Source organism: Brienomyrus brachyistius, chromosome 20 (genome assembly GCF_023856365.1).
Source record: "Brienomyrus brachyistius isolate T26 chromosome 20, BBRACH_0.4, whole genome shotgun sequence".
NCBI classification, from domain to species: domain Eukaryota; kingdom Metazoa; phylum Chordata; class Actinopteri; order Osteoglossiformes; family Mormyridae; genus Brienomyrus; species Brienomyrus brachyistius.
This window is the reverse complement of record NC_064552.1, coordinates 504,029-516,688: the sequence shown is the minus strand read 5'-3', so window position 1 is coordinate 516,688 and position 12,660 is coordinate 504,029. Positions and strand designations below refer to the sequence as shown.

The 12,660-nt window shown below is 47.8% G+C and overlaps 1 protein-coding gene and 1 long non-coding RNA gene across 29 annotated transcripts in view; one reads left to right on the top strand and one right to left on the bottom strand.

The window, feature by feature from the left end:
• tcf7l2 (transcription factor 7 like 2) overlaps nt 1-11,211 on the bottom strand; it is an 87,952-nt gene extending 76,741 nt beyond the window's left edge. For all 28 annotated transcript variants that reach the window (XM_048986671.1, XM_048986672.1, XM_048986676.1 and 25 more), the window contains exons 1-3: nt 11,023-11,211; nt 10,779-10,845; nt 10,511-10,635 (exon numbers count right to left, since the gene is read on the bottom strand). In XM_048986671.1, coding sequence (XP_048842628.1) covers nt 10,511-10,635; nt 10,779-10,845; nt 11,023-11,211 — 381 coding nt within the window. The remainder of the gene's footprint in view (nt 1-10,510; nt 10,636-10,778; nt 10,846-11,022) is intronic.
• LOC125715336 (uncharacterized) lies at nt 10,551-12,162 on the top strand. The gene is made up of 2 exons (XR_007384012.1): nt 10,551-10,669; nt 10,815-12,162. It is a non-coding gene; the product is annotated as an uncharacterized LOC125715336 (long non-coding RNA).
• The last annotated feature ends 498 nt before the right edge of the window (nt 12,163-12,660 follow it).

Below are 12,660 nucleotides of genomic sequence, written 5' to 3'. Positions count from 1 at the left end.
ACTCTTACATCTCGGTCTAGAGCCAGGCCCATCCTGCAGCACTGCCTGCCCCCCCAACCCCCACCCCCACCAGCTGCTGCTCTGCACGCCACCACAAACAGCTGCTGTAAGAGACACACGACCGGTGATGCAACACGTCTCTGCCGCCGCAGTGAAGGCCTGCATTCTTTGATAGGACAATAAGTAGCACAGTTCAGGCCAAGAGACTTTAACCCAGGAGCCAGAAACATTCACAGAGAAGCAGCGCTGCTGAGCTGGTACAGGACAGACTTACAGGGAGACACAGGAGCATCTTTCAGGGCTTCCAAACGAAGTCCCACTGGAATGTGAGTAATCCTAACACTAATGACACTGACATCTGCAATGTACATGTCTCAACAAAGAGCGTGTACTGCCTGCTAAAGGTGGCTACTCTACCCTTTGATTGCAAAAACATACCAATATATGAAAATCATCATTAAATTAGACCATTAGATTGACCTTAGCCCTTACAAATGAATTACTGACTTCGTCTAGGGTTAAGAGTGTTTGAATGACCCAGAATACACATAAGGCCACCCATCAAATACTGGGAATCCACACCCAAGCTAAGAGGAGCAAAAATGTACACAATTAGGACAACCAGACCTAACCTTGACTCCACACGCTCCCGTCCTCCGTGCCTAACCCTGACTGACCTCACGCGCCCCCATCCTCTACGCCTGTCCTCCGTACCTAACCCAGACCCCACAGACTCCTGTCCTCCGTACCTAACCCAGACCTCACACGCGCCTGTCCTCCATACCTAACCCTAACCCCACACACTCCGATCCTCCGTACCTAACCCTAACCCCACACACTCCGATCCTCCGTACCTAACCCTAACCCCACACACTCCGATCCTCCGTGCCTAACCCTGACCTCACATGTGCCTGTCCTCCATACCTAACCCTAACCCCACATGTGCCTGTCCTCCGTACCTAACCCTAACCCCACACACTCCGATCCTCCGTGCCTAACCCTGACCTCACATGTGCCTGTCCTCCATACCTAACCCTAACCCCACACTCCGATCCTCCGTACCTAACCCTAACCCCACACACTCTGATCCTCCGTGCCTAACCCTGACCTCACATGTGCCTGTCCTCCGTGCCTAACCCTAACCCCACACACTCCGATCCTCCGTGCCTAACCCTAACCCCACACACTCCGATCCTCCGTACCTAACCCTAACCCCACACACTCCGATCCTCCGTACCTAACCCTGACCCCACACACTCCGATCCTCCGTACCTAACCCTGACCCCACACACTCCGATCCTCCGTACCTAACCCTGACCTCACATGCGCCTGTCCTCCATACCTAACCCCACACACTCCGATCCTCCGTACCTAACCCTAACCCCACACACTCCGATCCTCCGTACCTAACCCTAACCCCACACACTCCGATCCTCCGTACCTAACCCTAACCCCACACACTCCGATCCTCTGTGCCTAACCCTAACCCCACACACTCCGATCCTCCGTACCTAACCCTGACCTCACATGCGCCTGTCCTCCATGTATAACTTAATTCCACATGCCTCCTGTTTTTTCTGGCTCATTTGCACAGCCATCCCCTCTACAGCAGCCACTGAATCTTTTTGTCATTTCAAACCGTAGGACCCATCTGTATTATCCAGTAAAATTTGAGGGAGGGGGGTTTAGGGCACTTACAGCACTACCCCCCAGACGCAGCAGTGAGCGCCCCCCCGACGTGCCCTGACACTCGTACATCACCCGCAAATTGGCCAAATGAATTAACCACGGCCCCTGCTTAACGTTACGAGCTTTAAATGGATTTTCTCTCCCCAGCTCTGGCCAATAATTGCCTTTATCCATCTTGTTGAAGTGCGGTCTGCACCGCCAGCCCCGGGACGCATTTTCTGCTCCAGCGGCAGGAACCCGAGAGATTTGTCAACGGATCATAACGGGTAATTCAAACAGCGATTAGTCCTCTGGCGTGTCAGCGGCCCCTCCCTCCACCCACGGGACCCTTCAGTCCCCAGCAGCACAGACATGAGGGAGGGGAGGAGAGCAGTGCAGAGGATAGGTCAGTGCATGTGTACAGGGTGCTGTGCTCCAGCTCAACACAAACTCCCACAAGCCCCCAGGGGAGACATCCAGTGCGAGGCAAGCCAGGGGCCCAAAAGAACCATTCCACTCTGTAAACAAACGCAGCCCCTTCTGTGCTGAAGCAGCAGGACGTGTTCTGTAAACACAGCGACTAGGCTCCCACAGCAGTGGCGAGAGTTCCGTTAGGGGCAGTAGCAACACCTGGGACACTCGAAAAGCCAGTGGACTCATAGTTTGTCCCAGAATCACAGGGGACTTTATCCAGACAACAAGGAATAAAGGACTGCCCAGACTGAAAATGCTACCTTTAGGTGCTGCAGAATATAACCTGGGACTTTGAACGTCAACTATGCTACCAGGGCAGCTGATCTGCCTTTATCGGCATTTGAAAAATGCAAAGTGTGTGTTCATCTGTAAAGATAGGCTGCCATAAAGTTATAAAGGAAGTGGGCTCTCAGAAAGGACGGGGGGCCATGAGTGACTGGGCACGCAGCCCAACAGAGCCCATGTGACCACGTCACTCACTGTCACCGTCTGCCTGGCCCAGAACCAGGCAGGTCCTTTTCGAATTCCAAATCACATGCACAATCCTCCAACTCTTTAAGAAGAATTCCTCCATTCCATCGACCACATGGACGTCATTTAAAAAAAAAAAAAAACAGCCAATTTTCCAAACTTCTGCCTTCCTCTCACATTAGCAGAGACTGTTTTTGCAGACAAACACCTGTGTACTATGATTAATTATTCATTCCGAAGTGTGCAGTATTGCCATTTGAAAGCACAGATATGAACCGCCACTGTATACCAAACCAGACTGGAGCATTTTGAATTCAGTATCATCACTGTGTTAATCTGCTCTTCATGTTGAGTGTTATCAACACATGCACAAAGTGAGCCTACACTTCAGTGCTAGCGTTCTTCTCTGAAGGATACTCACAACGTGATCTTCAGGCATGTGATGGCCCATTTTACTGCTGTTTTTATCTCTAAGAAAACATAGCAACAAAAACAAAGCCCTCTGCCCTGGGACTGTACTTTATTCACTTCTTCAGGAAGTTACGTGAACTTAAACAGGTCTCGTTAGAGAGCTGGAAGCATCTATGAGGACTGCATCTCAGTAGCCTTCAGCAATTTTTAAATGCAACATTTTTTTTCCATTAAATCCCCCAGTAATCCCCCTACTAGTAGATTAATTTATTTCTTCCTTGGCAACGCTATCTCCTTCACCTTTGTGTGTTTATAAATGTAGCACCTTGACAAGCAAACTAGTTGAAAATTGCCTCATTAGCACTGTCTCCCCCCCTCCTCTCTCTCTCTCTCTCTCTCTCTCTCTCTCTCTCTCTCACACACACACACACACACACACACACAGAAAAAAAAACTGTCCTTGGAACTTATCCCATAGCAATTAAAAGTTTAATTAGAAGATTAAAAATACATGGGTTAGAGTTTATAACCTTTCACTCCTCAATTATGTGTTCTAGACACACAAAAGATTTTCATGTCTCTAAAGGCTTTAGAGTAGATTATCTTAAAAAATGGACTGTAACATGCAAATAAAATAAATCTTAAATTAGTATCAGGTAGTACACAGACAATGTCTTCTGCCGGGCGGCTGACCACGCTGCATTACTGCGGCTGTACACATGAGTATATATCCAGCGGGCTGGTAACAGAAAACGTCCAGATATTTGATCAGGCAGGACTCTGAGCACTGGGATGGCAGGAGATCATTTTGTCTCATTCTCCCTTTAAAGCACAAAACAGGCTTTTCCCAGGCAGGACCAAGGGTGTGGAGCCTTGGAGAGACTAACAGCTGTGGCAGGAGGTCACTGGCACACAATGACAGGGAGGCCCACGCCCAAAGAGAGCTGGAGGAGAGTCACAGAGCTGCGCCTCACCTGCCCAAACAAGCCATCTAAGGTGGTGGTCCGATCCCCCAGACCTGGGGGCTGACACAGTTAAAACTGAGCCCAGGGGAAAGGCTTTACTCTACATGCTACTCGTCTGTAAATTGTTCAGTGCAAGCCCATGACATGCTAACAGAAGAATCTTAGTCAAAGTCACTGTTAACTGACAATAAAATACAGCTGCGAGCTGGATACTCTGCAGAAGCAGCTCACGTCCCAGGTCAGAGGTCATAGGTCAGCTGGCGGCGGCACGCAGAGTAACACGGACAATTGTTGCCCCCCCGACCCTCCAAAATCTCTTAAGTGGAGGAAGCTGAAGCCACACATGGTGCACATCCGTCAAAACCTGCACAAACCAGTGCCCCCACCCCTCCCTTCCTAAGCAAGCCAGCAGAGGCCCCATTGTGTGGACGCCTAGCCCACGGCCGCGGCTGCTCCAATTACCGCGGCAATTACGCGGCCCATTCAGAGCACGCCAGCATCCCACACGGGGCCAGAGACCTCGCTCTTACAGGTGCTCCCCAACCGTCACCAGTGCACCAGCAGCAGGGGGCCAAAGGCCTCCTCCTTTTGCACATTCCACCAAATCAAGAGTAATAAACGATAACCCCAATTTGCATCATGAACAATGGCAAAAATATCACAACAAACACTGTGACAATTTCATAAACATCATCGTCAAAACAGACAAACTGTCTCTATTGACAGACGTTACCCTTAGCAGGTCTGTGTTCTGCCTATCAGACTAATTAGCCTGGCTGGGGATAGTGCACCACACTGGCATTTAGCGGCGACTACTGCTGTAGGCTACAGCTACCTGAGTTTGTGAACTACTGAGCTAAATGCGCATTGCCCTCCTCCAATTAACAAAACAACAAGAATAGGCAGCCAGAGAATGAACATGAATCGGTCATCTTTAATTAAAGCAGCCATGCAGCAGCGCCTCACTGAGATAAAATCTTCATTTTGAAAGAAAAATAAATGAAATCAGGACGTCCCTGCCAGCATCTATGGCCAGACATGCGTACCTGGCCATGCTCAGCAGTAAATGGAGCAGCATTCCTGCATGGACTGAGCCGTGTGACCATGGGCTCATCAGCAGGACAACAGCCCCATGGCTGAGGCACAGCCAGCCATGCGACCATGGGCTCATCAGCAAGGCAACGGCCCCATGGCTGAGGCACAGCCAGCCATGCAACCATGGGCTCATCAGCAAGGCAACGGCCCCATGGCCGAGGCACAGCGAGCCATGCGACCATGGGCTCATCAGCAAGGCAACGGCCCCATGGCCGAGGCACAGCGAGCCATGCGACCATGGGCTCCTCAGCAAGGCCCCGGCCCCATGGCCGAGGCACAGCCAGCCATGCGACCATGGGCTCCTCAACAAGGCAATGGCCCCATGGCCGAGGCACAGTGAGCCGTGCGACCATGGGCTCATCAACAAGGCAACGGCCCCATGGCCGAGGCACAGCGAGCCATGCGACCATGGGCTCCTCAACAAGGCAATGGCCCCATGGCCGAGGCACAGCGAGCCATGCGACCATGGGCTCATCAGCAAGGCCCCAGCCCCATGGCTGAGGCACAGTGAGCCGTGCGACCATGGGCTCCTCAGCAAGGCCCCGGCCCCATGGCTGAGGCACAGTGAGCCGTGTGTCCATGGGCTCCTCAGCAAGGCCCCGGCCCCATGGCTGAGGCACAGTGAGCCGTGTGTCCATGGGCTCCTCAGCAAGGCCCCGGCCCCATGGCTGAGGCACAGTGAGCCGTGTGTCCATGGGCTCCTCAGCAAGGCCCCGGCCCCATGGCCGAGGCACAGCCAGCCATGCGACCATGGGCTCCTCAACAAGGCAACGGCCCCATGGCCGAGGCACAGCAAGCCATGCGACCATGGGCTCCTCAGCAAGGACCCGGCCCCATGGCTGAGGCACAGTGAGCCGTGCGACCATGGGCTCATCAGCAGGGCCATGGCCTGGTGGCCGATACGCAGCAAGCAATGCAGCCTGTTCTCTGTTCCACACACCTTTTTGGTGAGCGGGGGGGTGGGGGGGTGGGCACTGTTTCATATACCTCAACACTACAGCTCATGAGGCGTTCATGTGCACGTAGACACACGCGTGTGCTTGTTCAGACACATACAGAAAGGTCATTGTAAAAAAGCATGTCTGAACGCGATTTCTCTACACAAGGATTGGGGGATGTCCCTGTGGTATTAGGATAACATGACTGACTGAAGCTGCAATTAGAATGAAATGTCTCCATGTCACGTTTTTTTGGGGGAAAAGTCCAGCAAACAAAATGTAAATCTGAACTCAGAACAAACACTACATGAATGTCACTTCAGCTATCAGTAAGAATGACTTAAACCCAAACAACAGACACATTCTGCCAGAGGTCCACATAAGCATGTATTACATTAAGTATCTTATTCCCAGCTGAATTCCACCTCCCGATCAATGATGACCAACTCCTGCGCGTTCGAGCTGCACTGTCCCCTGCCTTCTACATAAAAAAACAAAAGTCTGGTGATGTCTGTAAATATTTACAGCGTGAATCTTCTGCATTCATTCACCAGGCACTCACAAAACCTCACTGTATTCCCTACATCTGCAATTCATTGACTTTACAATTTACCACATGTGGAGATGGGAGAGGTCCGGACTCCTTCTGAATCATGGCACAAATATGCAAGTGATTTATTGTTTTAAAAACTGTGGGCCGATTTAGTGCAACTGCACTTTTCCTGAACATTACTTCTGCTGGCAGACCATGAACAATTACAGTTTGGACTAATTAAGCTCTGGACCACGTCGCCCTGTGCTAATGCCTCACAGGCCTCGCATTTATTTTAATGGTGCCAAACTTTATTCCCGACCCGAACTCCCCCCAAATCCAAAACAGATTGTCGTTTTATGACTGTTTATCAAAACGTACAAAACATGAGGAACATTTTTCCTTTGTGTGGAGGCACAATGAAAAATGGAGACCGTGAGAGGAAAGAGAGCAAATGTCCAACTAGTGACTGAAAGACTCTGGCCATACGCTGTAAACAAAAGCGATTAGCAAAACAAAGGGATGCTAACTCTTTAAACAAACTGCACATATTTTGTAGCAAGAGCAGAGCGTCACGCCATTAAACCCCTGAGGACAGCGATTAGGAGACATTAACATGTAAAACCAATGTGATAAGGTGTGGGCCCCTTCCAAAGTGCCCTTACACCCCCTGCTACACCTCCCCGGCAGAGCAGTCCTGTACATCACTCATATCATAATCTATTGTTACTATTTGTCCTGCTGAATTAAAAGAGGAAAAGATCTCATCCTAGTCAATTATGAGCGGACAAAAGACAAGATATCTGCAGGCTCGCACAAAAGGCCGGGGGGCTGGGTGGCCTCATCACCAGGAGCCCGTGCACATCCTGCCAGAGTGTTTAATATTTAGGAGGCAGACACGCTCGGTGACTGTCTCTGCGTGGCAGAAACAGCAGCGAGGCAGCAAAATAAGAAGGTACTCATACTGTATCTATTGTTCCGTCTGTGGCTGCCTTGCCGTCAGTCTCGGAAGCGTTTGTTTAAACTCTAAATTAGGACGTGCACTTAGGGGAATTTCCACTCTCATAATTACATGATGGAGTCCAAACTTGAACCTAAAGCCACTGCAAGCTTGGGGGGGGGGGAAGGGTATGGGGTTCTGTCCCCCCACTCCAACCCCTCCACTAACAGACAGGGGCCCCACTTTCCTTCCCAGACTGACATGACAGAGGTGCGATTTTCACCCCCACGCTCTGTTTGTGTAACAGATTTAGAGCTGCTGGCTGAGCAAGGCCCCCACGTCCACCTATTTGTGGGGGGGGGGGGGGGGGCATATCACCCGTAACACGACTTCATGTCAAATTGCTAAATGATACCAAATTGTAAAGCACTTGAGACTTGGAAAAACAAACTGTTGTTACAGCCCTCTGAGGTCAGACTAATTACACGCCCCCCCGCAACCATGAAGGGAAAAAAATCACTATGCAATTACTGTGTAGTAAGAATATGGCAAAGCAGCCAAATGGAAGCAACCTAAAATGCAGCCTGTAGACAGCCAGTAAAGGAAGCAAAAAATGGTTTAATTTTAGTCACAATTCAGAAATATGCATGAAAACTGCAGCCCACTCCTCAGGAAAGCTGGTCAGGACAATCAGCGAACGCGTCCCGCAATTACCGCGCTGTCAGTAACCACCGTGCCGGTCCGAGACACCGAGAGCTACATGTAACAGCCGCAGTACTGACATTTCACTGGGGGGGGGTGGCTTGCATGCCTCAAAAATGTATAGAAAAAATATATTTAATTTAGTCTTATTTTCTGAAGTGTTTTTCTTGTTTATATCAGGTGCAATGCAAGATAAGGAAAAGATTTAAAATGCATATAGAAAAATGAGCACCGAAATAAAGTGATGCTGTGATCAATGTTTTGTCCGATATTAAGTAACGGACACCCCCAGGTCAATTCTACGAAGCGCGACATACCAGCCCTAATGTTTGTTATGATACGGACAGCTAATCGATGGACATATTAATTATTCACAACAAACTAATTCACATATTTATGGAAACAAAAGCTGCTGCTGTTTAAGGTGCAAGTGACTCACAGGTGAAAAGGCTCCGAACAGAGAGGATGGGGGAGACGCCGTGGGAAGGAGGCAGGAGAGGCCATAAGGCCGTCAACCGGGCCGCCGAAAGCATCAAAGAACCTCATCACCACACGTTACCTCCACGCAGGGGACCAACCGAAAGATACCTGTGATTCGCTAAACAAAGGCCTGGACCAGAGCGCCAATGCGGGACGGGCCGGGACAGCGGCCGAGCCCCCAAAGGGCAGAGGAGCACCACCACGGTCATCGAGGGCAGGAGACGCACCTGCCCGCTCACAGAGGAGGCTTCCGAGAATCACGCCAAGCAACAAATGACAGGGCACGTCAGTGCATTCTACACCTATAATGTCACCTATGTATTTAATATACATTCACATAAAAAACTTAGTTTTTACTTAAAGCAAAAATTGTAAAAATATGTCTGCATAAAATTCTCCATTTACAGAAATAGCATTTGCGGGAATGTTGCATATTAGGTAAATGCTGCTGGTATAACATACAGGGGGATGATGTTAATGCAAAAACAGAAGGGACACACACACACAACACAGAGGATTCACTCAAACACAGGTTAGCAAATACTTCTAACATTTTCATTTATTTTCATTTCGAAATACAGATAACGTTTTTAAATCATAAAGCATCTTGCGCTGTGTCTTCCGCACCTCCCGTCCGTACTACGGCTGCACATTACGTTTTGGTGTGATTTTATTTATGCTAATTTCTCCTATTTCGTAAGAAAAATCATTTAAAAGGATGCGCTCTTAATTCTGTTTTTAAGTCCGTTGTTTTTAATTCAAATAAGTGTTCCGTAGTTGCTGGTCACGCCGCAGTATTACAGGTAATGCGTTTCCACATTTTCTGCAGTTCATTCATAGCGTGCCCATCAGTTAAATTACAATAAGAAATAATAAACCTAAAAAACGGAGTAAAGCGGGCCTCAAAATCCGCCCTACAATGCCCTATACTGTCCCAAAGGGGCCGTTTAATGGCAGCATATTAAGTGAGGAATAATGTGTTCACTTTGCACCAACGATCACGACCACTGATAAACGGGTCGCATATACACGTGCACATTTAAGTACTATTCTAAATATCTTTGAACGGATGTGCTTTCGTGTTTATGATTGCCTGTGTAATTTCTTGATGATTATTATTTAAAAATGATCCTGTGTATGAATTAATAATAACCGGGGCATTACAAAGGTATTTTAATAAGAACTACTATACATGTAATTTCTGAGCGTTTTACTTCCCTTACTTCAACGCAATATTAATAGATAAGTAAAAAATATTTAAATAGAAATATAAACAATACTGCTATTAACCATTATGCCGACAAAAAAAGATGTCGCCCACAGAACCGCAATTCATAACTATACAAAATGTCAGGAATTAATTGTTGCAATATTTACCGATAAAAACAAGCGGCGTTTACCCGCTGGTACAAGCTGCATTATAATAATGAATATTTTAATTCGTTTATTAATGCTAAAATAATTTATGCCTCCGGTGAAACGCTATGTGAGCGTAATATAATTAAATATAAACATAGCATGCTATATTTTCATTTTAACTTCGCTTTTGGTTGAGAATAATTTGCGCGCTTGTACAGAACAGGAAGGTATATAACGTGTATAATAAATATGCAGTGTGTGCGTGTTCATTTGCAGAAGGTGCGCTACCTGGCATAAGCGCCACACATCGACGCGCAGCTCCGGCTCGCGCTCCGAGCCGCCGGGAAAGTTACGAAAGTTTGGCTCGGTACCGGGGCGACCCGGCGGTGTGTGCGGCGGTATGCAGGCAGCCCCTCCACCGCCCGGAGCGGCTCCACATGCACACAAACGGACGCCCGGTGTGTCAGCAACTTACTGTGCGCGCCGTCGGGGACAGCGATCCGTTCGGCAGGTACGGGCCCGTAAGATCCGGGATCATTATAAAGGGGTAGCCCGGGTACGGTGGGCTCTTGAACAGCCCTCCATCTTGCCTTTTCGCAGCTAACATGGCGGGGGGAAAAGAAAGAAAACTTTTGTGAGTACCCTGGAAACTTTTTCCGCCGCCCGAAAAGCTGCGTGTGCGCTGCTTTGCCGTTTTAAATGTCCGTGACACGGTGTGAAGAAAAAGGCAGAAAGAAACTCACCCTCCTCTAAACTTTCCCGTGTTTTGTCCCTGAAAGTTTCCGACCTAGGCGGAGGCCGTCTTTCCGCCTTGAAATGCAACGAGACACAGGGATTGCATTAAAGGACACGGAGGACACGGGCACATCTGAACGGCCACGGCGTGCTTCAAAGTTTAACACACAGAAAAAGTGCACAAAAGCGGCGAAGCGGACCGAACCGGGGCCTTCCGGGCCGGACCAAAGAACCACTTGGTTTCGCACTCACCTCCGAATCCGACGAGCTGTTCTGGTTCGTTTCTGATTCGTTTACGAGAGAAGATTTGACATCTGCTAGATCCCTCTCCGCCGAAGAGATCTCCGAGATCTTCTCCTCTTGCTCGCCCTCGTCTTTGAAGGAGATCATCTCGTCGGTCGCTCCCAGATCGTCCCCTCCACCGCCGTTCAGCTGCGGCATCTTCCCGACCGATTTTGGGGGCAAAAACACAAAGTTTTTAAACCCTTGATCTTGGCGATCCCGAATCCGAGCTGAAGTTAAGGGTCTCTATTAGCGTTTTCCAAGGAGCGGCGCTTCGTAGAAACTAAAAAGAGGGAAATGTTGGCAGAAAAAGGAGCCGGAGACGGAGCCGAGGCGCTCGGATTGAGGGAGTTGAAGTTGGTCGGAGTGGTTTTCAGTTCAAAGGCGGCGCTGATTGACAGATAGAGAGGGATGGAAATAGAGAGAGTCTGGATTCGGGATTATTGACAGGGAGAAACACACAAGAAACTAATGAGATTCAAACAGGGAGGGACCTGAAGTGACGTTTTCATAAATAGAGAGGGGCAGGAAAGTATTAGGAAAAAGCGGCTTGAGGAAGTGTGCGGACGGCTCCTCGGTTTGAAAATCAAGTGAGGAAAAAGACAGTTTGAGAGAGGCGCAAAAAGAAAACCAGCAAAGGAGGCAGCTAGTCACAGTTAAACACCGGCCAAATACATTTGTATATATCACGGCAAGTGTGATCAGCTTGTCTTATTTAGTCATGCAAACTGCGGCTTTTTGGTGGTATAACCTGAAGTTTATCTTTGTTTTTAAAATGTTAATAATATAAAGAATTGAACTTGTTAACTACAGGTTCATCGTCAGCGTATTGTTTTTAACCAGATCAAATTCTATATTTATGTTTTGAACGCCGGAATAAAACCAATAGTGTATATTTGCAATAACCTAACAGAAATATGTAAATATTTGAATTTAAACGATTTAAATTTTATATTTATTTTGTCAAAATGTATGAATCAACAAGGTAAAGAAATATACAAAAACAATAGTAAGAGGATTACTGTTGCGAAATGATTGTCATGTATAGGCTGTTTATCCTATTGAAAGGGAAACACAACAACACCCTTATTAAACAAATGTATGTTGCCATGTACTGCCGTGGATATTTTTGTTTATATAGGTAATATATTTTTAAATTAAATGGATACATATCTAGTACTTCTTTCCGATTCAAGCCGCTAGTATCTTAAGAAACATGCCCAGCGCGCAGGGTCCACCGGTGCCAGAAGGTTAGGAGGAACTGGGCGCCGCCTTTTGCCGCCCAGTACTGTGTGGATTCACGGCACCCGGCTAATGAGTCTGTTCAGGGCTGGGGATTGCCCCGTATTCATTATAAATAAAAGATCAGGGCGTGCTTCCTGAAGAAGCCTTTCTCCATCATTTTTCGCATGTGATAAAACAAGAATAAAGTTTTAAAGTGGTTTGTTCTGTCACTATCGTTTATTCTAATATCAAGTTATTTGTGGGACATCAAAACATATTTACATATATAAGAAAATAATTGATTTAAGTACAGTCCAGCTGTGAAGCGGAAATATTAAAAACATTTTATCATTTAGATTATTAATATTTATGTAATTAAAATAC